Source organism: Atractosteus spatula, chromosome 3 (genome assembly GCF_055471065.1).
Source record: "Atractosteus spatula isolate fAtrSpa1 chromosome 3, fAtrSpa1.hap1, whole genome shotgun sequence".
Lineage (NCBI taxonomy): Eukaryota > Metazoa > Chordata > Actinopteri > Semionotiformes > Lepisosteidae > Atractosteus > Atractosteus spatula.
In genome coordinates, this window is record NC_142708.1 from 73,004,492 (window position 1) to 73,032,471 (window position 27,980).

The window sequence follows — 27,980 nt, forward strand, 5'->3', positions numbered from 1 at the left end:
GCTCACATTAAGGTAGGATATTTTTTTGGGTAAAATGGGGAACATGACGGGTTCACTGTAGCAAGAGTCACGTGCTTTTATTTGCTGTCATTTTAGTGATGGGTATCGTTATTGTACTGATGTGCCCACGGTCTGTTTATCCTATATCAGAGCTTCAAATTCACACTAGTAGATTGAGCTGGACTGGCAAATAAAAAAGTCGATCTTACATTAAGTATGAAAAGCAAAAATAAGATGTCTTCGATAAGATGTCTTAACTAATCAAGTAGTACATTGTAAGTAACACTTCTGAAACTGCAGGAGACTCGAGCTGCTAAAAATGTAGCTGTCACTTCCCTGAATCACATTCACGCATCAGGCATGTCTGAGGAACAAATATGCTTGCAGGAAGAATCATTTCATGATGAAATGAGCAATTCTGAATGCTGATTCACCAGCTGGAAGAGACTGCTGGATCAGCGTGGAATGGCAAAAACCAGTATGATATTTGTCTTTTTCAGAGTACAGTAATCCTGCCACGTTAGGAGTCGAAGTCTTTTAGCGGCACCCCGACAACTCCCTGACAACAAATCCCCGACAACTGTTTAAAGGTCTGTTAAGTGGGTTTTGTCAACAATGTGTGTTCTGGTGTGTTACCCACTGGTGCCCCAGCTGTTACAAGTCTGGACCCAAACACACAGGTCACACAGACATAGGTCTGCCACACTGTTGCCTGGGCTTGAATCTGTTCAGACATGACTAATGGATTCCAGAGAGAGGGATCAGTTAAAAATACCTCTATATTTGCTTGACAGACCAAGCAAGGTTATTTTAAACAAAATAACACAGGATGCCTTATTTTTTTTAAAAAAACACTTAATCAAAATCAGAATGAGACATGAAATGCAAACCAGAGGACACTAGTGGAAACTATGTGAAAGTAAATTTAAAACCAAGAACAACTGGCACTTCTTTACACAAAGGGTTGTGGGTGTCTGGAACAAGCCAAGAGGCCAGGTTGTTGTAGCCCATACCCTTGGCCTATTTGAAGAAACAGGTGGATGAGACCCTTGGCTCAGTTAGCTACCAGATGGACTAATTGGACCAATCCTCTCATTTGTAACTATCCAATGGTGGATTCATGGAGACTGCAGATCATGCTGAAGCTGCTGTAAATGATTAAACTGGCTAAAACAGAACTAAGATATGAGATTATAAAAATGAAATAAATCTTGTACTGTATGGCGACATGTTTAAACAAGATTCACATACGTGAATACAGAAGCTTGTTTTTTTATAACTGCCATTCTGCTGCCTGCTCTTCCAGTAGGTACACTGAGCTTTTCTGGAATTGTTTTGAGAAATTGAGAAATCTCTGCGATCATGCAAAAGCAGAAGCAAGACTCAAGTGCAAAGCTCTGTGGCACGACCTTTATTTCGCCCAACACAAAAGAATAAGTGCATCGCTTGTAAAACATATTGAAAACATTTGGCATCACCGCGATTAACAGAACACTGACAAAATGCTACTTTAAGTCATTTTTGTGTTGTATAAATCAGTTATTGTAAAAAAAAGTAAAGGTTTGTCCAGGAGGCAGCAATTTCCTAGATACAATTAAAAAATAAAACAAATGGCTTTGGTAAACAGACAAAGAATATAGATACCTGCCACACATCTCATGAAGCAAGTGGTTTTTGGAGAAATGCACTGGCATTCATTGGCAACTGTGGCTATTGAAGGTAAATGTTATATACATTTTCCACGGGTCCCCTTTCCAACTGTCCTGTTTGAATAATGTTCTGTGTGTCTCAAGCCAACATGATGTACTGCATTCCGGGCAGACTGTCTGCTGGAATAGATACAGAAGACCTCTGTGGATTCTTTGCTGTTGCAATACGATCTCCTTCGAGCGTGCTGCAACTTGCTGTGAACCAATACACTTTTCACGTTGCCTTCCATTCCAGTTCTAACGCCAGCATTTTTGTTTCTCAGTGGGGTGAAGGGCTGCTTAAAATACCATTGCAGAATGTGAAGGATAAAGTGAGAGGCACTACAATGCACATACGAGAAGTGGAGCCAATGGCATTTGATGTTTTTTAATGCCTCTCAGGACACTGTGTGTACATACAGCATATATTTAAAGTAATAGATTTATAAAGCTTTCCCCTTTAATTATTACCTCTGTTAAATCCCTTTATAGAATCCATTCAGTAACAAAAAGGATTAAAATGTAACAGTTTCACCTGCTCACAGTAACACTGGCTCACAGTACTGTTATTTTTTTGTTTTGTCAGATTTGTAGTTTTAATATACTGTATTGCAGAAGCCAAATGCATTTGTAAGACCCCAAATCTTTCTACACATCTCTCGGATTCACTTGCACTACAAAATGGTTCACCTTGCACAACAGAATGCACAGCAGACATCAAACTCCTGCAAGATTGCTTTCTAAAAACTGTTCAAGAGTGATGCATTTCACTGAGCTTTGATTGGTGTGCAAACTGATCACCAGGAATGTTCTATAATAGGATACACCTGTAAGGCACGGATTTCACATATATGTTGTTGTATATTTTCTAAAATACACTAGTACTGAACAAAAGCTGGGTAACGTCTGACCTCTGAATAAAGACTTGCTCACTATTTATTACCTTTCATCCGGAATAATGGATACATACCGTTATGTTTCACTTATAAGGCAAGTCTTAGTTTTTTTCTGGGTCTGAACAAGCTGTGTTTCGGTAATATTCCAAAAATTATTTACAGGCGTCTCCTCTCCTACTGCAGTGTGACTTGCACATCGCAGTTAAAGGTTCACTTAAGTAACTGAGGGCTCAGCATTTATGACTGTGTGCTCCTCAAAAGCCCAGTTTCCTGGAGCAGTCTGTAGCCTTTTACCACACGCTTAAGAAATAAAGCTCTCGCATGATCTTCCCCTTTTTAGCTCTCTTATTAGCGGGAACAGCGCACTGTCAGCTCTTTACACATTGCACAGTCAAGTCTGGACACGGACAGTTGAGCTTTGGGCTCAGCAGAAAGGCAAATGCAATGCGCCAGCCATTAAAGAAGTGAAATATTTAAAGTCCCTGTTGAAGGTGGCACTTTGGCAAGTTTAGCTGACCATCTACCCAGCCTCTAATTGCACTACAGCAGGCCTCCGTCAGTCCTGATCCTTGAAGAATGCAGTCCAGCAAGCTTTCCCAGCCCTTTCCCTGGCCCTGGGGAGGCAGAGATTTTGCTCTGTTACTCCATGGAATCAACAGCTAACTTAACCAGTCAGCATCGGCCCTATTCTCAGCTCTGTGACCACCAATGACTTAAAGCTACCTCTTAAGGCTGTGCCTGTCCTGGAAAATTACTGATTGCCCCTTGCTTTAGACTCATCTAAAGCGGTGGTATTTTTTGTGATGCCTGTTTTTAACCTGCTCCATCTGATATACATAGCTTTGGAACACCCGCTGGCTTGTGGCCCTGAAGAACCGGACCCGGAGATGAGGACCCCTGCGCTGGACAGACTCTAAACCAGTGGAATGTGACCAGCCAGCAGCTTATCCAGATGTGGCATGGAGCTGCCCCCCAGCTGCAGATTGTGTTTTTGCAAGCACTCAGTCATATTACACTTCTAAAAAAACCCAAAGGGTTTTTAAAGGTGTTCCCATGAAGGCAAAATGGCACAGATCTTAAACTAGAGTAAGAAAGCAGGTAAAAAAGAATTCAGTTGTATTTTGAACATTTGGATGTTTTCTCCTAATACGAAAGACGTAGTTTAGTCAATGCATTCTATTTCCCAGCAGTAAATACAGAGAGTTTTGCAATGAAGCAATAGCTTTGAACTGGTTTTGAAATGCGCAGTAACATTAAAAAAAAACAGGAAATTGCACTCACAGCTAATTTGTAACACTGTTGATTCAAAATAAAAAAACGTGACACAACCGAAGTAACTTTGTTTAACCAAATTTCTTGGATACACTCGCCCTTGTAGAAATCGTATTGACTAATTGGTCCATTAAAAAACATAACATAAAAATAGCTGTGATTTATACATTTAATTTCCATTCAAAAGGTCATCTGATGTGTTTTGAAGAAGAATTCTTCAAATTCAGCAGGTCAACTTCCTTCAGTACCTCGTTAACAGCGGTCACCAGCTTGGAAGAGTAATGCCACAGGCGGTTGTCTTGAATTAAGTCCGTTCTCTTAATGTCATGCCTCAGCGGTCTTCTGATGTGGTACATGCGGGCAATTTCATGCGGCACCCGTACGCTCTGGGACTTTAAATTTAGAAATCCGTGAACTGTGGCTTCATACACCATCCTGGGGTTCACGATAACTTTAAAAGCGTTGAACTCCGTTGGTATATTGGGTTCCCGGTGAATGTGCTCCAGCACGTTCACCCCAGGAACACCGGCCCATTCCCTGAGTTTGAACTTGCCGCTTTCCTCCTCGTAAACAGTGGGGAAAACGTGGTTCTCAAACTCGAAGCTGGCATCCCTGCCGTGCTGGAGTTCCAGCTGGTCCATCAGCTCTCTCCAGTTCTCCAGGTGCAAGGGCAGGATGATTTCATCCAGGTCGTGCAGAGCTATGTATTTCGTTTTGTACATGAAGCGGTAGACGCAGTCGTTCAGCGCCGCGATTTGCCCGTAATAGTGCAGGTCGCCTGGGTACTCGCGTGAGTTCCAGCCGTTGGACACGTTAATGTATGAGGTGATCGGCCAGGGAATAATATCTACGAAGTCCCTGCTGCTGTAGTACTGCAGCACCCTCTCCATCTCGGGGCCGCAGCTGGTTTTGTAGATGGCCACTTTATCGACTCCCAGCAGCCTGTACATCTCCAGGGCCTGCACGGCCTGCAGCACGTTGTTGTAGTCCTGGAACATGGCTGAGATGCAGACTGTGAACTCCAGGGGGAAGTCCGCACTCCTGGGCTCGGGGTTCCCTATCGGCATGAAGGGCGCGCCCCCCTCGCCCATGGGGCCGGCGTACACAGCCAGGTGGGTGGGATCACGGCAGTCCTCCGGGACCGAGCAGAGGAGGTCCGCCGTACCGTAGGCGAACCCGAAGTGGTCGGTGTGGATGTGGCAGTCCGCAGGGCTGGTGGAGCGCCTCTGCCCCTCGCAGCAGAAGAGGCAGTGGTGATCGGCATCCTCCGATCGCAGCACTATAGAAACAATGTGTATGTGCCCCCTGTCTCCATAGCGGTGCTCAAAATAGGGGGACACCACGTAGGTTTTTGTGCCTCTGACATTAATTAAGGGTTTTTTGTTCTCTCGAGCTCCACATATCTCTGAAGTTTTTGCCACGGTTATAGCCTGAGTTTCGGCCGGTGTGGTCTGATGCTCTGTGCCCTTTGTTTCTTTGCCTGCTACGAGGACAGAATAGCATAGTGTCCTGAGAGAATCGTTTAAATTGACCAGAATTATGGAGAGGAAAGTGAAGACGCCTAAGGTGGTGATGATCAGGTACCTTTTCTTCATCCTGTGCCACGCAGGTACTTGCTTACCAGAACCTAGGTCGGCTATTTTAAGACGCGCCTTTGTCTGATCTGTAAAAGAAAAAGACAAGGAAAGGGCCAGAGCTGAGTCTATCGCAACTAAAATGCTAGTTATGGGTATTCTAGATTTCGTGGAGGTTGGCCTGTAGTTTTCCACCCCGCTGAAAAAAGGTTATGCGTCGTACATAAGATTTCAAAGGTATAAAACGGCCAGGATGCTTTAGCAGTGTGGAAATGCAAGTACTGTAACATAAACGCACTCATAAAATACAGTGCCATGCTGTAGACGCATAAATGAACATTTAAGATACCAAGAAGTGTTGGAAATTTTATCAAGGCATTTTCTGTCATCACTAGGTAGTTATATACAGTAACTGAAGATGAAAGAGTCTTCATTTTTAAGGAAGTAATCTATCATAAACAGAACTAAAATTGGAGCCAAGACCATTTTTATTTTAGAGGAAGAAAATTTTGAAAGGCAAGTTACTCTTGACGTTGAGCCTTTAAGAGCTTGTACCCTGGGGTCTGTCACATAAAGATCTCACAGTCATTCACTCAAGAGTTTTCCTCCCCTTTAAAACACTGCTGTCTGAGCACAGACTGAAACAGGGTGCAGATTTTCTGTTACTCAAAGACATTTTGTTTTAGTACACAAAATGTGTTTTCCCACTGACTGTTGTCTTGTTCTGGTGTGTATGACAGATCTGCTCTTTCTACAAACTTCCAAAATGCTTAGAAGTGTGTTTGAAAACATTCAGAACTAGGCTTGATGCTTTTCACCAGTTTGATTTTTTGTGCTGTGCTCAAAATATCAGACCACAACGCTCATGTGTTTTAGTTACATTTTTGCTCAACTCACTTTAAAACCTAGCAGTTACTTCTTTCATTCTTACTGTGGGTCTATTAAATGAGATGACTCTTGATTAATTAGCTGTTTTTTTTTTCTGCATGTAAGCACTTAATGTGGGTAAATTCGAAAATCAAAACTGATTCAGCGGCTTGATTTAGTCACAGTGAAAGAGGCATCTCTTTAGCTGTTGGGGGAAAAAAGAAGAGGAGTAGCTACTGAAAGCTTGTTTTTTCTAAAAACTAATTAGCATGTCTGAATGCATCTGGGCTGTGATATTAGTTTTAAAAGTGGGAGGACATAGTTTGAATTGCTAACTTATCAAGAAGTGAGTCCTTACTACGCTTAGATTATGTACAGTACTGCTAATAGCGCCTTTTGTAAGTGAAGGTTTAACTGGCCTGACCCTACACTAGGAAATATTCTTCAGAAAATGTCCAGGTAATAGTCGGTACTTTGGTTTATCAGAGCTTCCTTATGGAGCCAACTCTGTGCTTCTCGTGTTGCACCAAAATCATTTCAAAGCACGGGTAGTAAAAAAAACCAAATAATATTAATCAGATAATTTAGAACTTTTGAAAACCTGCCCATAATGCCCTTCTTAAATAAACTGACAACCAAACTGCTAGATTACATTTTCTGTCATTTTACAGCTGGCTTTTCATTAAAGCTCAAAGATCATCATACTTTTTTTTATGGGTATTTAAAAGAAATACACAATTTACAACATTAACATACAAATGCCAGAAATGTTAAGTTATAAAAGGCTTGAGCCACTCAAATGTAACATCCCTGATATTTACTTATACCTCTTTTCTGCTGTAAAGCCAGATTAAAACACAAATCACAGGAAATACATATTTTACACATACATATTGATGCTTGCAACACCATTGTTTATGGTGGCCATTTGATAAGTATGCAGTATGTTCTAAACACTTACACAAAATGCTTAAACTTCTGATATCATGCATGTTTAATTTATAAGGTTTCAAAGTATAGGCAAGTTAGAACTACGCTTGGGTTACAGAGGTAGCTAGGCAAGGCCTACTTACTTAGTTTAAGAATGGTGGGGTTGACTGAATACAGTTTTTTTTTTTCATTTTGCACATGTACGAAAAGCAGTTGAGGAAATAACTCCACCCATACATTTCCAGGAAGTACAGAGACAGCTTGACTGAAAAAGTACTGCAGAATAACAGAACTACAGTACTCATTGTGAACTTGTAGCTGCGGTTGCACTTTTTCTGATTATATTATTACTGTTTGAGCACCTCCAGATGTGAGATCAGTGGCAGTAATGCGATCAGTTTTGATATATTAATGGTAGCCTGTACACATTTAGAATACTGCACAAGATTGATTGCTACAGTACAAAAGAGACCTCCTAAAAACAATTCAGACATGATCGACTGAGATTATAGTTGACCTGTAAGATCTGCCAGAAACCTGCAGGTTAAAGGCACAGTATCTTTAGACATAATCATTACGTGAATCTAGTTAATGAAAATAAGGGTTCAGAATTCCACAGATAAAGACATCGATGTCTGCCTAAACAACCTATCAAGATGAAGTAGTTCAGGTGGGTAGCTGCCTCAGCATGCATGGCTGCAAAGGAGCAAGAAATAGGCTTATTCCCTGCTGAAAAGAGAAGAAAGAAAACACAATGTTTTGGCCGTGGAGCCTTCAAGGCTGAAGGCTGATCCCTGAAGGCTCCACAGCCAAAACGTTGTGTTTTCATTCTTCTCTTTTCAGCATGGAATAAACCTATTACTTGTTCCCATCAAGATGAAGACGGCAAAAAGGGTCTGAGTCCTAAAACACTGCCCTTCTTTACACAATGAGTAGTGGGTGTCTGGAACAGAATGAATCATATTATTGTTTTTAAGATTCCATGGGATCTTTCAAGAAAAGACAAGGTGAGAGGCTGATAATAATGCTCACATTCTTGGGCCCCTTTTGTGTTGCGCCTCTACATAGACTAAAAAAAAGAGAATGTTTTATGTTTATATACTTACAATATGTTTTGCTTGTGTGTTTTGGACTTTTATGGGAGAAGCCAAAGACAAATGTCCATAGTAGTGGACACTAAAGTATCTATCCAAAGGACCAATCTTACATGCAAATTGCAAGCAGATGAAGATTTAATAACAAAAATTGGTTTTTAAAGCAAAGAAGCAATTTGGTCCATCTTACTAGGGCACATTGGTGATTCTAAAATTTTGTTTTACTCATTGACATATCCCAGATTTTGAATCGCAACCACCTGGTTGGGAAGCCTTTTCCAGGCAGGTAACCAAAAGTGTTTCCTATCTTGTGTCCTTAATTAACTCTCTTATAATTTCCAGTTTAAATTTTTATTTGTTTCCGAGTCTTTTTGTATTCCTCAGGGGTTTATGTACTATCCTAACTATAAATAACAATCTTCCACAAACCAGGAAATATTCATGTTGTTGTTGTCTGATCTCTTCCTAAATGTCCTAAATATACCTTTGCTTTATGTGTTTTGGCTTTGTTGCTTCCTCAAATAATTTAATTATAATATGGATCCATTCTGTGCACAACTTAAAGCAATTATGTGAAATGCAAAACAAATATTTCTAATATCTGTAAGGATCACTTTGCACTTATCAAAGTTAAATTTCGTTTGCCAGGGTTGGCCCAATTCATGATTTTGTCGAAGTCTTGTGTGCTATTTCTTTTTGCCACTCCCCCTGTTTTTGTATCACCTATAACTTGTAACTAGATTTATCACTGCAGTACAGTACTAGAATGAGTCTGGTTCAGAATTATTCAATTGGATAATGCCAAATTTAAAAATCTTATACTTTAATTATAAAAGCATTGCACTGAGCAAATCTAAAATAACATTCAGCTCTCTTGGAGTGCAAAGGAAGTTCTGTTGTTGTTTTGCATCTCTGGGTCTTGTTAAGATATAGGTGGGAGGTTGCTCTTCCCCCCCCACTATCTGCACATTTTGGCCACTTGCCTAGTTTCCTCTGCCAAGAAGCTCCAGCTTGGCCATAAACTTACATTTCAGTGTGATAATGGTCCAAAAAACTTACATCCAAATCGACAAAGAAATGGCTGGCTAAATAACAGAAAATAACAGCTGTAGGCAGGCCATCTCAGTCTTCAGGCCTCAATCCAATTGAACATTCTGGGTTTATTTTTTGTGTGGTTTTGTGTTACTTCTCCAAGGAGATTTTTATATTTAATAAAAATAATTAACTTTATTTTATATGGCGTCTTTAAAGGTGGCTTCTCAAAGCGCTTTACAGAATGACAACAACAACAAAAAAGTACTCAAGATATGCACAATGCAAATGCACAGTGAGAGGAGACAGTAGATGGAGGTACTGAATACAGCAGGAGCAGAGGGGCAAAGAACAGAACCAGTTCAGTAAAGGCTCTTCGAAAGAAGAGGGTTCTGAGTCTGGATTTGAAGGAGTTAAGAGAAGGTGACTCTCTGATGTCCTTGGGGAGAGAGTTCCAGAGCTTGGGGGCATAACAGGAGAAGGCCCTGTCACCCATAGAATGAAGACAGCCTTGGGGGACAGATAGGAGACCAGAATTAGAAGAGCAAAGGTTGCAATGTGTTTGCAACACCACAGTGTTAAACTTGCAATTCTATGATCTGTGGGTACATGTATTGTCCTTAATGACAGCTGGAATATACAGGTTAAAGGTCTGTGAATAGCATTTACTTAAGTAAAACTGGGCTTTTACACACCCTGGTATACCAGCCTGATTTATTTGTTTTAAGATGTCCTAATTGATGTAATATTTCCGTATCTATCATGCTAAAATTAATCAATATAGATTAAGCTCTTTTTATAAACTGGGACATGTTATTAATACTTTCCTTTTTTTGCGAAAACCAGCATGACAACACACAATGTTTAGCTCATTTCTTCTGCTTGTAACTAGATCCTATAGTTTATTATTCATTTGATCTCATATTATCTTGCAATCAACGTCATCCATCCATCCATCCATCCATCTTCTAATCTCTTCTTCCAGCTCAGGATCGTGGGAGCCTTTCCCAGCAAGCCACGGGTGCCAGCCAACAGACAAGTTTGCCCAGAAGCTAATTAACCTCTTGGGCATTTTGGGAATGTGGGAGAAAACTGCAGCACTGAGAGGAAACTCACACCAACACGCAAACTCCACGCACATAGCACCCCAGGTCCTGATCTGAACCTAGGGCCCCAGCGCTGTGAGGCCAAGCACTGCATTACCACGCCGCCCTCAATCAGCTTCAGCTGGTAACGTTAGTTTACGTGTACCAGTACAGTATGTGTAGTATTTTCACAGCTGGAGCTGTAGCTCAGGACAGTGCCTTCAGTTCCTGTTTTGGAACACTTGGTCCCCTTTACACAATTTGCAAGGCACCCTTTTCCCTCACTTTAACCGCCTAGCCATATTATAACAGACACAAAATTATTTGTTTTATTAAAGGCAAATTCATTTTGAGGCCTTTACTATTGTTGAAGCATATATGAACGTACAATCGCACGTCACCGGACTCAGTATCCATCAGTTCAATTTGCCAGCTTTTCAACAGTGTGCACCACAGACAGAGGTATGACCCAACTTTCCTTGTCACGTGTATTCGCTGTACTGTCCCTTGAAAAGATTAGGGCCAACGAGAGGTTTCCGGCAGATGCCTCTACAGACCGTTAAGGAGAAGCAAACCATTGATTGCTGTGGCTGTTTTCTCTTGTTTAAAAATGACGAATTAATGAATCTGACGCATATTTAAAACAATAGTGTGCTCCCCTCCACACTGCACGATGTGATCAATGTGAATGTCTGTGGGAAACGAGCTGGGGTAAAAACAGTGCTAAAAGCCAGGAGCTGAGTAATAAAGAAAGGTCAACGAAAAGGCAACTTTTGAGGCTGCCTATTGTCTTTTTTATTTTAAATTTAATGCATCATTTAGATCATTTCTGAAAGACATCCTACACCTTGCCTTAAATGAAGGCATTCCATCGGAAAACACTGAAAATTGAAAATACTTTACAATGCTCTTTGTTGGTTTTGCCTACGCACCATGGTATTTAAAACGGACTCAGTGCTTTTTCACTAGACTACGGTGCTCTACCTGTTCTTTCTTGAAAACAAAAAATCTATTTCATGTCCCTGAATACATAGGCTACCCGACAGTTATACAGCTCATATCCTGATATGTAAACGTTTGTGTCATTTTAGTACGGAGCAAGACGTTTTTACCCTTTCCTTAGAAAAAGACCCATGTAAAGACAGACATCTAAAACTTGGCACACAGAAATGGAAGTCCGTGAAGTTTATCTGCGGATTGTGATGTCTTTTTGAAGCCGAGATCTTATTTTTGCATTTCCCTGACAGGTTAGTAATAAAAATCAGGTCGCCTTTTTGTGTCTTTAACTTCATAGTTGTCAGACTATATCAGATATGCAACTGTCAATCCACTGATCCGCAAGCAGGCTAAATGAAGAGAACGGGTTAAACTAGAGTTTAAATTAATTGCAGGAGCTTGTTCTTGGTTTTGCTGTCACACGGGCTTACCTAGTTGCGAGCAGCCGAAGTCCGTTTGGTATCGCGTGGTGACGCAGTTCAGTTGTCGCTTCGGCATTTTCTCAGTTCGAAAGGATGAGTTCTGCCTGCGTAGAGCTTTCTTTTCATGTCAAATGTTAAGCAAACATTTGAACATCTGAAAACGGCACACCGTGAAGGAGACATGGCACTTTTGCTCGGGCTATCCGAAGGTGTCAGTTACCCCTCAGGAGATGTGCTAGTTAGTCCTGCTACAGCCCAGTTTAGGGTTTATTATTTTTACTCCGTCTATAGCGGAAATTTGCTTTGAGGTTGAGGTTAAAAGAAATAAGAGCTAACCACTACTTCTGCACTACAACTGTTTTCCTGCAGTAGCTTCCGGTGGATTTTTTTTTAAAATAATTGTTTCTGTTTTAGCTAAGACGTCGTACTACACGCCACCTAACGGGATTTCAGCAACTAGTGAATATTTTTCACTGCCCCTTGGAAAAACTTCCCGTTTTTTTCGCCAGCCAGTCAAAACTTGCCTGCAGTTACTTGGAACTTGCATAACATTTAAGGCTACGGATCTTTGACTGATTATTTTGGCAGAGCGTTTATACTGATTATTTCATTATCAAGAATCAATAATTAGTTATTACTTAAATACGTATTTCTAAACACTCATTAGTTGGCATGTACACACAATTAAATATTTATTTATGCTTCTAGCGTATAGGGATATGAATTTAACAAATAGGAATATGAATACCTCTACGATAAATGATTAATTATATGAATACGATAAAATAAATTATTTTGTCCTTCTTGGTATGAAATTAGGTTTATATATCGTGTGCGGGAAATGTACACACATAATACACACGATATACTTAAACGCTTTAACAATCAGACAGCAACAGCTGTAACGTTTTATACCGGCGTTTTCGGATATGGTAGAGCTCCTTCTTCTGTTCTATATTTTCTCGAAAATGTTTTTCAACATTGTTTAAATTGAAGAGCAGTACTCTGACAACACACGTTGAATTTGAAACATGTTTACAATTTGTCAGCCACGTACTGTTAAAAACATAACTCGAAATTACTTATGGAGGGGAACTGCACTAGAAAATCAAGTGCTTTATGGTGGATGAATTCTTACACCTGCCTGGCATTTTAAAAGTACAACACACTTCATATTGACGCGACTCTTCGTCTGTTCATAGATGTGAGCACTTTTCAATTTGAAAAACAAATCATTTCACTAATTATATGTCTAGTGGGAAACTGGCATCACGAATTTCGACTTTCTAAAAATGTTGTGGAAACTTTTATTTTTTTTAACCAAAGCCTGATTTGCCTGACAAGATTTACGGTTTCATGCAGTCATTGGTCGAAGCTTTGAAAATGAGGATGCCTCTTAGTGAAACAATGGATTTCGAAGGGAATTTTAAACTGTTTAGCAAGTGATATATAGTCTTTCATTAAGCAATTAATCGAGTAATTAAGCTACACTTGCACTAATTGTATAATGTCAAAGGCTGTCTTTGGTACAGACGTCACTTTTACGTTAGAGTTTATGCTGTTAACTAGCCTCATCAACAAGAAATCAATCAATCAGTAAGCATTTAAATACAAATCTATCAATCTGTGTTCAGGGCAACGTTTTCCGATCCTGGTTCTGGGGCACTCCTGTGCCCTCTGGTTAAACGCTCGTCCCTTTTGGTTAAATAGTAACCCGTGAATTCCGCCAGCTGTTTAATTGTTCACTTTTCAGCAGTCGGATCTCAGCTTCAGAAAAGGAATGCATTATGTGCACCGCTTTAACCTAGAAATACTTTAGAAAGGGCCAATAATGAAGAATATCTGTCGTTTCCTTCACCAAGATGGCTGACAACGACTTCGTGTAGGAATCCTGACGTAGGACGCCTGCGTTCTTTTGTGATTATGGCCATCAGTTGATCAGCCGGCATTCCCAGGAAAGCTAGGAGACAAGGAAACGCGGCGAAACAATGCTACCATTCCAATTCCGATAATTGTTTCCGTGAGTGACCGTTCTGTCTGCTTTTCTGAGCGATTATGACTTATTTGGAGTCGGCAGGCGATGATGACTTTATTGCTTTTAGAGAACTCTGCTGCACGGTGACGTGTCGGTGGAGTCAAGTGAACAAGTTGCACTGTTTTTACAGCGCGATTGTTACTGTGATGGCTGTCTTTGTTCTTTAATACTTAACATCGTGACCTTGTTTTCAGCTCAGGTTCTATGCCTTGCCTATATTAACGTGACCTGTACTTTGTGCAAGAACCGCCAATCGAGTCCTTTACAGCCGTTGACAGTCTCGCTTCGACTAAGATGCAGTAAAAGGGTCCGTTTAATGTCGAAATGTCTGGATTGTTTTGATCATTTTATCAGTTTGGTGCTTAATCACAGGGCTAAGTGTCAGTCATACATCTGAAAATCCTCGGGTATAAAGATAATTGGTATCATCCTAGTCTGGGTGAAAGAAGTGTTACACTTTATAACCAGTACACTATTTTGCTATACTTTATCAAAAATAATGAAAGGAAGGATCCTGCACTGCTTTCATGTACGTCACACTTCTGTTGAGCATTCATCTCTTCTTCACCTGTATTTTTCTTAACAAAAGTAACAGAATATTTCACCACCCCCTTCCTGATCAAAGAAACTAATCAGTCCAGGTGCTTCAAAGACAACAGTGCAGGTGCAATATGAGCGTGAGTGAATGGTGTGCTCTAGTGTTGAGGAAAACAGCACTTAACTTCTGGAAAAAATCAGCACCAGGCGACAATGAATTGGAAGAAGTGGTTAGAAGATGGATGGAAATTAAATATCAGCCTAACTCTTCCCGACAACTCCATTTCTTCAAGATGTCTTAATTGCAAACTCCGAAACCTTTAGGCAGTAACCCCTAACACCACATCTGCATGCAAATACACGCTTCAGAATGCCAGTGACCCAGGATGACGGTATGCACAGAGCACCCCCAAAACCAAAAGGCATGACAGAGCCACGTGGAGTCGGTGCGCCTGGTCACGGAGCTGTGCCTTGAGGGATTTGTGTGTATTTTTGGGAGTTCTTTGTTTTTTTTTAATCTAGTTATTCGTCTGTCTCTGCAGGTTTTTCTTTGGGCTCCACGGTCACCTCGCAGAACCCAAAGGGAGAGGCTGTGCAAGCTCTGAGGACTGCCTTGTGACACCGGTCTAGACGGAGAGAACCTTCTTTACAAACGGGTTTGCGTGTTCTGCCAGGTTTTCTTTGGCTTGCCCTGCAGTTCAGAGAACTTCTAGCCAGCTCAGCTGGGGTCTCTATGAAGTCGCAGGAAATCTTTCCTTGTTAAAGGAGGGACCTGTTTTCCCCAGGTTCTCTTAACACAGAAATAAATCCAATTAAGGGTAGAGGGGAGAGCAAGGTGTTTTAACCAGTCCATACTTAAACAATTCAGCCACTGGTTTTCTGGCCTGGGTAGACTGCAAATCTGATCATGGGTAAAATCAAGAGATCAGCAACTGGTGTTGCATTTCAAGAATGGGCGGAGTGGTGGCTCTGTGGCTAAGGAACTGTGCCTGTGGCTGGAAGGTTGCTGGTTCAAATCCCGCAGAGGAATTCTACTCTGTTGGGCCCCTGAGCAAGGCCCTTAACCCCAACTGCTCCAGGGGCGCTGTACAGTGGCTGCGCTCTGACCCCAAGCTTCTTTCCCTGTCTGTGTGTCTCATGGAGAGCAAGCTTGGTTATGTGAAAAGATGAATTCCTAATGCAAGAAATTGTATAGGGCCAATAAAGCAACATTATCATGATTATCATTATCAGAAAGAAATTATGAAGGACAGGTGAGAGATGCAGTTCTCACAAAGTGAGATGCTGCGATTTGTGTTCCACATTGCCGCTGGTTGTGCTATTAGCTCTTCCTTATTCATTCTCATCTTTCAGATTTGAATGGATAAAACGCTCTCTTTGTCAAGTGTTATTTTTGCAGGAGGTTTTGATTTCTGCATATGTATACCGATACATACAGATCCGTTCTACAATCTGATCTCTAGCTTGGTGCCAAAATAGAAAATTGTATTTCACCAAATAATACGGTTTACCGAACTAGTCGTTTTTTAAATATATAGTTAGTTCTGAAACACTTTAACTGTTCTGTAGTGAAACATCAACAGCCCAGGTTTCCAGGCAGAGTGTAAAGACACTGAGCCCAGCACCCAGCGGAGCAGGTGACTCAGCTATTTGGTTCACATGCCTGGAAAAAGCTGCCTTCTGTTTTCAATAACCAGTTTTATTATACTGTATGTGTTTTTCAGGAAGTGGTACTTCCACTTGGGCACGAAAACATCTTCTCCAGATGCCAGATTAATGTTGTAATGATGTTGACTTAATTAGAATCGATTGCTTCTGCAGTAATGGTTTCCTGTAAGAGTGGATTTGTGGCTGGTTGAAGCGAAAGAGCTGATGCATTGAAACAGAAATAAGCAGAATTTGTGTTCCCCCTTTGTGCTTTTTCTGCTCCATAAAAACACGGAGAAAACCATGAAGGCAAAATTTTAGATTCTACACGGATCTATTTTAACACATGATTCTCCATTCGTCCCCAATTTAATCAGAGCTGTAGCCACAGTCCACTAAACATACAGTAGGTTACAGGTTCTCACAATGTCAAGACATGATGCCAAATTCAAGATTTTCTTTCTACACTCGGTATGAAACTCTGTATCAGGTTTCATTTTTGAGAAATATTTAGGAAATTCTTTTTTTCAGCTATTTATATGTAGTGATGTCAAAAGGGCAGTGAATTCTACATTCTGTGTCGGAAAGGGAATATTTAATCCGAAATTACTAAGTGCCAGAATTGTGGGAAACATGGCCTTGGTCTGTCTGTGTGTGCCCTGCGATGGACTGGCATCCCGTCCGGGGTGTACCCTGCCTTGTGCCAAGAGTACACTGCATATTTTCCATTTTTTTTATATGGCCATGTCTGCAAAAGTGAATTAAACTGCAGCATTGCTATAACTCTTTTAGAACTTCATTCGCTCTGGAATTGAAAATCCAAAGAGCCTGCATTTTGGAGAGCAGGTTGCATACAGTATGTATTCAGCATCAAAAGAAAATGATCGCTTTTAACTGCAGCAGATTCATTAAGTTACCGTCGGGACAATGAGCGTCTCTTTTAATAGCACGTGCATTATCGTTGCATCGACCAGACGTGACACGATGCCAAAAGCACATCAGCAGGGGCTCTACCATGAAAGCTTGAGTCTGGGAGTGTATTCATGCTTCTTGTTTTTCTTTGCAATAGAAGATAACAAAAAAAAACGTTCAGAGAAAGATCAACCCCTTTCTCCTTTGCCCCTCTAGTTACCCGGTACGGTATCTGAGCCAGGATGGGTACCAGAGATGGCACCGAGCCCCTGAGCATCTACTCCCGCTGGTACCTCTACGCCATCCATGGCTACTTCTGCGAGGTGATGTTCACTGCGGCCTGGGAGTTCGTGGTGAACAGGAACTGGAAGTTCCCTGGGGTCACCAGCGTCTGGGCCCTCTTCATCTACGGCACCTCCATCCTGGTGATGGAGAAGATGTACCTGCTGCTGAGGGGTCGCTGCCCCCTGCTGCTGCGCTGCCTTCTCTACACCCTGTGGACGTACGCCTGGGAGTTCTCCACGGGCTGGCTGCTGCGCCAGTTCAACGCCTGCCCCTGGGACTACAGCCCCTTCGACTACGACTTCATGGGCCTGGTGACGCTGGAGTACGCCCTGCCCTGGTTCTGTGCCTCCTTCCTGGTGGAGAGGGTGATCGTGCTCAACACCCTGCGCCTGCGCTACGAGGGCGCCGGCGAGGGCGGCCGGGCCTGGGACCTGGTGTCTCGCTGTTTCCCGAGGCGGAAAGCGCAGTGACCTGCAGACCGAGGGCACGTGCGGCCATCACGTGGGTTTTTTTAATACGTTTTGTAATTACAAAAGCAGCGTTTTGATACCGGTGCCTACAACCTAAGCTGTGCATAACCCAGATATTTAATACTGGTGCCTGCAGCCTGGCTGTTCCCTGATAATCCAGTCCATGTTTGTGGGGATGTGCCTGTCCGTGTACCGTTATACTCTATAGAGAGCCCTGCCATATTAAAATGGGCACATCCCCAAAATTGAGATACTGCGGTTGCCAGTATCTACAATGCATCTGTGCCTGTGGTACACTTTTAAGCCTCCCACATAACCGTCTCCAAGCTCTCATGATGCAGACAACCCAGCTGCTAGATACTGGTGTGTTTGTGCTTTTTCCCCCCCCTCTTCCTGTTCTATGTTTTGTCACCATGCAGTTTCCATTTCAGGGCTGTTCATTGCAATAAGGCAGGTGCTCTAGAAATACTTGAGTTTGACGGGTTTTTGGTCAGACTTCTGTCGAGTTAGCTCTATTCTTTGTTTCATGTGTGAGCAAAGGACTGATCCTTTCAAGTGCACTTGGAATTCTAGGAATACGATTTACATGATTGCCCGAAGGCAAACATGGGTTTTGGATACTAGTAGTAAAGGTTTCCTGTCTTGGCAGGCTTCTTGGCTTCTCTCAATGATCAGGGGACCTTTAGATTAAAGACAGCAGTGTGTTTTTTTTTCAGCCTGTCTTGTGAAGCGTCATCTGTTTTCAAAGCCAAGAAAAATGAAACACCTGGATTGGCGGCAAGAATTTCATCCTATTTTTTTACAAATCGCTTTGTTTTTCTGTTTTGAACTTGCAGTTTTTGTAGAAACATACTTGACCCACTGCCTGGTCTCCAAAACTAAGGGTCATAGAAGAAAATGTTATTTCCAAATTGATACAAGAATCTGTTTCTTTTAAACTGAAGACTGTCAGATTTCATTTTGCCCCTTGGAGAAAATTAATTCAAAGTCACCATTGTTCATATTTTGGTTTGCATCCTAAAGAAATTCAGTTTGGCCACAAACCATAAAATAACCTTGATAGAAATGTGCCAATGCAAACTGCAAAGAAATAAGTAAAGGTTTATTTCATCCTGAAAATGCCTTTTTCACATGTATAAAAGTTAAGCTATTGTAGCTTATTGCATTATAAATACTTATAATTATGACTATTCAAAAAATATATATTTTCCAAAGAACAAGTGACCAGAAACTATTGATTTTTTTTTCCCCATCAGTAGCAAAACTATTTTAATGAAATATGCACCACAAGTAAGAACACGTCTTTCAGAATGCTTGAAAGTCTTATAATACTTGAACCTGTTTCTTTAATATCAATTATATAAGCTCTCGAGGCTGCAATAAGGGTTTATATTATTTTCGTGCTGTTCCTGCAGAACCTTGAATCAGAAAAGCTTGGTTTAAAAGTCATAGAGGAGTACAAAGGGAACTCACAAGCAGAACACAGCAATGGTAATTATTATGCTGGAGGCATCATTACTGAGACATCTCGGCATGAATTTCTCTCTGCCTGGTATGATCCAAGTCTTGAAATATTTGGTGATTCCAAATCAGATCAACACATATTGGAAAAATATGTATATAATGAAAGCAATGGGTGACTCCAATTAAAAAAATACTTTTAGAGAGCCTACAGTCACAATGCCAGACACCCTGACGTTGGAGGGAACTAATCTGGAGTTGAACTGGAGCTCAGATCACCTAGGATAATACTTAGACAAGGCTGCTGGAGAAGTACAAATTCAGGTCACAGCAAGGATTTTAGATGTAATCAAGGAGTTGCACAACCGGGTTGTAAGTCCAACCTGCTGTTCAGTTTTCTGTCACTCGTGATTCACTCTGTAAACATTGCTGAGAGACTCTGATTGACTGCCGCCTCTCACTACTTTGTGTACTTGGAAGCAGAGTTTTTTTTTTATTGCTTTCAGAACACTACTGTTAATGGCTCTTAAATTCATCGTGTTTTGGTTTGTTGAAAAGCCCATTCGTTATACTGTAGGTGTTTGATTTCAGTTTCAGTCTGAAATCAAGATACCTGAAAATGCATTAGATGTAAAAATCCCCCAGTCTTCCACATTCCACGTGGAAGCACAATTCCCCTTGTTTAAACTAGAAGAACCACCCATTCTTTTGCTTTGTCTTTGTGAGGGGTCTGATTTTAACATCACTTGCCATTCAGCCACCTTAACACGGTTCAACCTCGCATCAGATGTAGAGCCAGGGAACTTGTTTACACACAAGCTTCTCTGTAATTGCCTTTGGTTTGATTCATTGATCCCAGTGCCCAGACCTTGACCTTGTTTATGTTTTACTGTTGTTAATAAGCCAGACCCCTGCATCTCCCTGCATAACCATAAATGATTGAAGGGAATGTCACTTCTAGACAACACCTTTTCTCCAGACAGAGACCCTTCAGTGTACTGCAGTGGTTCCCAGTCCTGGTCTTCCCTGTGACCCACACACCTGCTGGTCTTCCAGCCCACCTTCATTAGATCATTGAAGCCTGACTCGATCTAAGAAGCTGCTTCGATTTCATGTTTGCATTTTGCTTCTTGTCACGTGTTTGGGATTTTATTTATAAAATACAATGGTTAAAGCTCCAATATATTTAGGAACTTTAGAGTCTGGAAAACAAGCCGGATTTAGTAAGACAACTTGTTGGGAGTTTCCATGCAGCGTTTCAGGAATTGTAAAATTTCGGGTTTTAGCCTACAACAGCAGGAAGAGCTGTGTGTGCTCTGAATATTTCACTCTCGTTATGCTAGACTTGTGTAGTTTCGAGTCTTGTATGTTCTTCTCTGTTTGCAAATTTTGGTTTCGTAGACAACGCTTGTATCGTTTATGGTCTTATGTAAATATAAAACAGGCAATCAAGTGTCTTCTCTGGGGACGCAAGACTTGTTCATCAGGGTGTGGTGTGGAACAAATCTCTACAAACAGCTGGATTGTTAGAGAGAGGCAGCCACAGTCAGTGCAATTGCCAGTTCTCTGGCCAGTGTTATGATAGTGTTTGCAATGAATACAACAAGTTTTAAATGTTGTGGCTTCAATGCTAAGTCTTGACCTTTCCAGGACAGGCAAATTTGATTTAACCCACTCTGCAGCTAATTTGTTAATCTGACATTCCACAGTCTTCCAACTGCTTTGGAGATCCCACAAAAGGATACTGAAGGAGTTATCAATGGAGGACAACAGACTATAAAATATCTGGGTTTTCTATTGATCAATGTATTTTTTGTGCGTGTTGGCGTTTTCCTTTTAAAAAACATTCCAAAATCAATGTCTTCACGAGCTCAACTTTCTGCCTTCTTACTGTGAACCTGACGAAACTTATGATGCTGTAGTTGTCAAACAAGGTCCAAATACTGGTCTACAAATTATTCCTTTCTCTGGGGTCTGCTGCTGTTGTGGTTTGAGTCAATGTATCATTGCTTTTCTCATTACAACACTGAGCAAATAGCCATCCAATCAGGATTGTTATAAGAGCCTTTAATAATGTTTGTCTTTTTAAGAGTACAATTTTTCTTGAGTTATGCAACTGCAGTTTATGTTGCATTGTATATTTTTATCATAACCTGTTGTTCAGGTCCTGCATTTCTGGTGAAATGCTGAAAAATGAATAGAAAAGGAGAATCTCTTTATCAATGAAAGCACAAATTAGGAATGCAGATTTTTTTTCTGTGATATAAATCCAGGTGTACATTAATATCAGCCTGCCTTTAGGTGTGACCTCAGCTGTGACTACAAATGTTTCACTTCAGTGTTTCAGAACCTGTGTCAGTCTGCCAAATCAATGCAATATTTTTATTATTTTCATCTCTGATTTCAGGATCATGAATGATTTATGGTTTTGGAAACTGTGGTTTTCAACTAAAATTGTTTTAATATGCAAAAAAGTTTTTCATTCCGGTGGGTACACCCATGTGTTGTGCATTTTGAATTTATTTTTTTTTCTCTGGACAATTATCTCCCTATACCTTTTTTATGTAAACTGTAAATAATCAAATTTGTGTCTTGCTCACTGCAGAGTGTGGTCATTTATAGATGCGAGTTGTTTTGGACAAATGTGATCTGTATTTTAGAACGTCTTCTCCTTAAATTCCATGTCTTTAATGTGAGCTAATAAATGATTTTATTCCCCAAATCATCAATGTATGCATAAATGTGCACATACATTTTGTATATACAAACACAAAGGTGGTTTAGAAAGTTACTAGGTTACAAGAAAAACAAAAACGGAGGACAAAATGGCTGCAGCTATTTACACTGTATGCCAAAAAGCCTATTAAAATTTTCAAGACTTTTTTTCTCTTAATTTGTTCTTCTTAAGCAATCAGTGCGTACGGAATGCTTCCAATAAAAAAAAAAATCACAACATTGTTCTGTTATCTAATATCTGACATCAAGGAATGTTTTCAGTGTCTGTATGTTTAATTTAATTCCCTGTTGCCTGGCATTGAAAACAGGTGAAATCAACAATGGTATTTGTTATAACACGGTACAGAGCAGAGCCTGTGGTTAGTCATTCAGTCATCAGATATTAACAGTAACAGCACTGCTATTGCCCGGTCTTGAATGAGGCTTCAAGGAATGCAAAGTACCGCATTTTCACAAGGCACCAGACGTGCAAGAGAGGATTTACTTGATGATCCTTTCTTTATTGAGAAATGAAACCATTTTATTTAATACACGGTAAGATGGAAGTGTAAGGTTGCCTCAACGGATTCACAGTATTTGAGTCCTTTCTGGATTTAAAAAGCAGAGCACAGACATCTGTCCTGGAAATGTGAACCAAACAATTTTGAAATCATTGCAACAGTGCTGTTATGCTCTGTTGTTCCAGGACGGTAGCTGGTACACTTCCATTTCCCTAAAGCTACATTATTAAACGAGAGCGAAGGAAAGATCATCATCCAGTTCAGTGCTCTGTTGTGATACGGTCTTAATGGTGATTTCTGGCTCATGCAGTGACTCTTGTTCACTCAAATGTTCCTGCTAAAATGAGGAATCTAGTTACAACTCAATATTTCAGACCTAATGTTTTGAAATTTGGGAAGATTAGGCATTGCTACAGAAAGAGTATGCATTGGTGGTTTTATCTTTAAAAAGTCACGGTTTTCTGTCAAAGTGAACATACCTGTTGTGACATTGCTATATGTAACAAAATATGACCTACCCCATTTTAGTGAAAACCAACTTTTGGACATTATCCTTAGAATTCTTGCAGAGGCTATGATAATCGTATATGACTGCTCCACAGAAGATGCACAGCAGCTACAGAAGAGAGATGCAGAACAGTGACTCTCAAGTGGATCAGGTCTTTAGCTGAGTGTTTTGGATTTATTACAAGTACACTAGACTTGATGTAGTCTTTAGCATCCCGAAAGCTTTTGACTAAGTAAACCACCCTTAGTACTTTGTAATGGAGATTGAAACAAAACCCCAGAATACGAGCAAAAATCAAGAGGAAGTGCATTTCAGAATGCCAATAAAAGTAAAGAAGAATAAATGTTACCGATATAAGAATATCAGGACTCGGTTTGGGCTAAAATACAAGTGCTCAATCAGTGCCTTGCTGCTAGAGATCTTTTAAAAGAAAATGAATATTTTAAAAATTAAATTTAGAAAAGTTTAAGAAAGGAATGAATAGGTAACATAACTGTATTCTGGTTTGTATCCTTTCTCCAGACATGTGTTTTTGTGTTTTTCTCTCTTAAAACAGTGATCTTAAAGAATTAAAACCTGCGGTATTTGCACTTTTTTTTGTCACTAGACAACGGCAGGCACATTTTTTTCAAAGGTTCAATAGTGCATGCAGATGACTAACGTTTACAATTTGAACCACAGTTGTAAGGTGTCCTGACAAACAAACATTGGACTTTGAGCAGTTGGTGCCAGCTCTGTGGGGTTTGTTTAAAGATTTCCACAATGTCATCCCTTGTACATGGAGTTTTGCTGTTGTACTGTGGGGTTCATGAAAATTAGCACTGTTTCACAGTGGTAGAAACACAATGTGTTTAAAGAGATTGTGCTCTGCATATATGAAGTCAGGCTATCTCTCCAGTCCTCTATCTATTTAATAGGAATTCAGAAAATGCTACGAACAGCAGGAGACTGTTAGGACTGTCTTGATATTATCTTATATTAGCTCTCTTACAAGGAACTCAAGTAATCAATTCCAGCAGGATGGCTGGGCAGTTGGTTCTTTACAATCCTGTGTTTATTTGGGTCTTTTATTGGCATTTTGAAATGCACTCTCTCTTGATTTCTGCTAGCATTTTGGGGGTTTTGTCTCAATCTCCATTACAAAGTACTCAAGGTGGGTCCCTTTCGGGATGCTGAAGACTACATCAAGTCCCTTTCATTAAGTCCTCTTAGCCTGAAAACCATAATTAGCTTTTTATGATCAATGTCACATTTTGGAGTTGATACAGATTTAAAGGTCTCAGTGTTGGCCTGTTACATTATTTACGTTTTGAGTTTTTATAACAAGGAGATAAACTAGGAAATATCCTACTGCAAATAGCTGTGAGCTGCACCTTTCCCCCATTACCAATGTAGGAAATTCTTAATAACTCTCAAGTGACATGTTGTCAAGACGCCAGTCAGTAAAAAGCATATTCTAGACTCCCTCCTGAAAGGGATATTGAATAGCTTTCAGTCAATTTGAATATAAAACCAGACGTTTCGTTATATTTTGGATTTGTAGAAATGAATGTACGCCATCTTAATTTTACTAAGAACTGTTCAAGTGGTGGTGGGCACAACATCTAAAAATGACAAATTAATTTTAAAGAATGTCTCCATCTTAAAAAATACAGTAAGTTAACATTTAATTTTCATTTGTACGGATGGATTATTTTTGCATCTCAAATAATGAGGCATATGACATAGTTCTCAACTACATTTAATAATGTTTACAAGTTAAAACGAAATTAAACTCGACCACTGATCCAAAGTGGACACGCAAACTGACTTCTACGTAGGTTATCACATTGCTTGAAACACCTTCAGTATGTAATCGGTAATAATGAGCAAACGCCGTGCACGAAAGCTTTTAATTAAAAAATAGAAGACATTTGCTTTGACGCACATTGATGACGTAAGCAGCAGTGACCACGCCCCTCGGGTGACATCACTTCCTTTATTTGCCTCAACCTGGAAGCGGCCGGCCGGCTGGCTAGCGGCGCGAAAGCAGGCATTTGACCATGACGATTTTCCTGTTTAGATTTATTTTTTAATTCTGCTATTTTCTTAAAGAGAATGCGTACGGGAATTGTTTCCACTCTCCAAGAGGAAACCTTATATTCTAGTTTGAATTCGTGCTTTTATACTGAGTACTATTTTACCTGTAATTAAAGCAAAGAATGGGACCCCTTTAACCTTTTTGGATTTCTTGGTTAGCTGGTGGAATGTGTGTCACTTTTATTTTTTTTATATACGTTTATTTTGCGTACCAAAAAAGGCTTAGGTCTGAAAGTGAAGTTAGCTTCTGTACCTTATTACTTCAACGTGTATTACTCCCGCTGCTGTCTGAAACCTTTTCTCAAACACCGTCGCCGTGCGGTGCTACACTCAACTTGCGTAGTTTGACATTTATATCCGACGTCGCAAGTACTTTTAACACCCGTTATTCTACAAAGCAAAGTGTGTGTACTGAGAATTCATAACTGAAGTGTTTGTATGATCAGCGGTAAATGGGTATTGTGTGTTTTAAGAAACACTTTTCTGTCAGGCCGGGAAGGCTCAATAATGACATTGGAACGCGTGGCTGGGCAGTCCACACACACACACACTGCAGGTTCAGGTGACACACTTCAGGCGTGATTCTGCCGACAGTGCGCCAGTACGCTCACGCATCAGCTATCAGTGGAAAAGAGAGCAGAGTAATGAAGCCAATTCTTAGATGAGGATTATTAGGAGGCCTGGACGGGTAAAGGCCAGGAGAAATTTTGAGCAGGACAGCGTGGTTACACCCCCCCCCCAGACCCAAAAAAAACCAACATGTTCCCGCCCGGTTTCGAACCGGGGACCTTTCGCGTGTGAGGCGAACGTGATAACCACTACACTACGGAAACGCCGTGCAGAGAGTTTGTATAGTTGTAATCACCAAGCTACAACCACGCTTTGTATGGTTTAAAACCACGGCTATGTTAGTTTAATGTTTATTGTATTTGTTTTGTTTGTTTATTATCCTAAAGGTTTTTTTTTTCATTCTACTTTTGAGAGCGGAAATAGACTTTGCTTGCTCTTTTGCTTCCTACACTTTAAAACTAGCCCCGGTTTTAAACAATCCGGCGCAACACTGCAACACTGCAACCTACCGCTGACACGGAGTGGCGCGTCATTGGTTACGACAACGGGACTGGCTTTAGTTTCCTAGTTGAAGTTTACTCCAGGTTCAGACCTCTCCTAATAACAGTTACCCCCAAACCCATACACACGTTTTCCAATTCCACTGACTCCCTACTACTATTAACCCTTTGCGACCATCTATCTCAGGACTCATTAGGTACAGTATTAAAATCTCCTCCCAAAATTAGTTTTGCTTCAGAGAATCTAAAACCTGTTTTATATTCATGACTAACTCGTGAAAAAGGTGTTTAATTTGTAATTTTCTATTGGTAGCATATACATGAACAATTATACACTTTTTTTTAATCAATGTCAACCACTAATAATATCCACCGCTCAGAAAGATGTCTGTTATAATAAAGTATTTTCCCCTTTAAAATAGCAACACCAGTTGAATGATTAGTACCACTAGAAAGCCAAATATCAGCTCCCCATTGATTCTTCCAAAGCTGAAAATCAGACTGACTTGAGTGCGTTCCTTGCAAAACATGTCTGCTCTCTTCGTTTTACAAATCGGTTAAATCGCCTTTCTTTTAACTATATTACGAATACCTCTGGCATTAACAGAGAAAATAGAAAAAGACATGTACAACAGAAAAAACTTACCAAAGTTCTGCAAGTTTTCCAACCCGAATAATAACAAACCTCAACTACAACACAAACGTATCGAACATTAAACGCATTAGTGCCAGTTACAGTGAGATATCATGTACTAGGACAAAAAAAAAAGCTGTTGTAGTTTGCATTTCAACACTGCGCCCCTCAGTTTTTCAGAAATTTGCAAGACAGAAAAGACAGAATTTAACCCCCCGGCTGCCAGGTGTGATGTCGCCAACAGCAAGTAAAAAAAAAACAACCACTCATGCCAGTTAACGGAAGGAGAGCTGCCGAAGCAGCCGAACAGATTGCAACGGTGAGAGCATCAGCAAGCCACGCCACCGCAGCACGCACGGCGGAGGCGCGTGCCGCCTCCTCGAACGCTGCGCTCTCCGCAGACCAGACAGCTCGAGCTCGCTGATGACACAATGGAATCACGTCACCCAGCAGGGGCGCTGTGCGTCATTGGTGGGTGGAGGGTGGGCTGTACCGGGGTACCTTCGGTCTTTCTGCACAGTAATTCTAATGCTGACGTGCAATGGCATCTGATTATAGGCGGTTGTCTTTTTAAAAAGTCCACGCAGAATCACCGCTTGTACTTACGTAGTTGAACCGTAGTTGTACTCTTTTAAGATGTTCAAGCATTTTGAGATAGCAGTTTAACAGCGTTGGCCTTAAAAAAGTTAAGAAAATAATGCAGAGTACTACTCAGGTTCTTGCTTCTAAAATACGGATAGTGCACGGTAGCATTGCTATGGACTATTATCGCTCATCACAGGTGTTACTTTAACAGCGGTAGTTTCCCCGCAAAAACTCGTGCTCCAGGTGAGGCTCGAACTCACAACCTCGGCATTGCTCTGCTTCGTACTGCTGTATAAGTACCGCGCGCTAACCGATTGCGCCACTGGAGCTCCGGCTGTACAGCTGAGAAAATGGTCTCTTGGCTACTCGCGGAGACCGCGCTGTTGCGCCGCGCCGCGACAGGCTGCGCAGCCCGGGAAGTACGAGACTTTCAAAAAAGCCAAAATCAACAGAAGCGGAGAAAGAACAAAACTGATTTTCGTACAACACCGGTGTGCACGCGCTTCTATATCGCAAAGAAAACGTCCGGGCTTGTTCTTTTTAACTGCGATTTGGGCTTTCCCGTTGTCAAATATTTGTGAAGTGTCCAAGGAAGGTCAAGGTTTTATGGTGAGTTTGAAGACAAACAACATTTCCATGTCGGTTGGCAAATGGATTTAAACGTC

The 27,980-nt window shown here is 40.8% G+C and overlaps 3 protein-coding genes and 2 non-coding genes across 7 annotated transcripts in view; 1 reads left to right on the forward strand and 4 right to left on the reverse strand.

The window, feature by feature from the left end:
• Positions 1–11,944, reverse strand: part of LOC148838706 (beta-1,4-galactosyltransferase galt-1-like) — a 25,891-nt gene extending 13,947 nt beyond the window's left edge. The window contains exon 1 of the mRNA XM_088910291.1: positions 11,866–11,944. The gene's annotated coding sequence lies outside the window, so the exon portion shown is untranslated. The remainder of the gene's footprint in view (positions 1–11,865) is intronic.
• Positions 1,400–26,839, reverse strand: LOC148838707 (beta-1,4-galactosyltransferase galt-1-like). Of its 2 annotated transcripts, none has more exons than XM_088910290.1 (2): positions 26,743–26,839; positions 1,400–5,519 (listed from the first exon to the last, which is right to left on the reverse strand). In XM_088910290.1, exon 2 carries the CDS (start codon positions 5,449–5,451, stop codon positions 4,045–4,047), a length of 1,407 nt encoding a protein of 468 aa, XP_088766416.1. In that variant the 5' UTR covers positions 5,452–5,519; positions 26,743–26,839; the 3' UTR covers positions 1,400–4,044. The 2 variants fall into 2 exon arrangements, with proteins under 2 accessions (XP_088766416.1, XP_088766414.1); XM_088910288.1 differs by lacking the exon at positions 26,743–26,839 and adding an exon at positions 11,866–12,315.
• LOC148838708 (transmembrane protein 229B-like) lies at positions 13,734–21,933 on the forward strand. 2 transcript variants are annotated; one of them, XM_088910293.1, is made up of 3 exons: positions 13,734–13,876; positions 14,971–17,773; positions 18,459–21,933. In XM_088910293.1, the coding sequence occupies exon 2, from the start codon at positions 17,230–17,232 to the stop codon at positions 17,740–17,742; it is 513 nt and encodes a 170-aa protein (XP_088766419.1). In that variant the 5' UTR covers positions 13,734–13,876; positions 14,971–17,229; the 3' UTR covers positions 17,743–17,773; positions 18,459–21,933. The 2 variants fall into 2 exon arrangements, with proteins under 2 accessions (XP_088766419.1, XP_088766418.1); XM_088910292.1 differs by having other exon boundaries at positions 14,971–15,084; positions 17,204–21,933.
• trnav-cac (transfer RNA valine (anticodon CAC)) lies at positions 25,787–25,859 on the reverse strand. The gene has a single exon. It is a non-coding gene; the product is annotated as a tRNA-Val (tRNA).
• A 711-nt stretch (positions 26,840–27,550) lies between the features above and the next one.
• Positions 27,551–27,644, reverse strand: trnai-uau (transfer RNA isoleucine (anticodon UAU)). The gene is made up of 2 exons: positions 27,607–27,644; positions 27,551–27,586 (listed from the first exon to the last, which is right to left on the reverse strand). It is a non-coding gene; the product is annotated as a tRNA-Ile (tRNA).
• Positions 27,645–27,980: the final 336 nt, after the last annotated feature.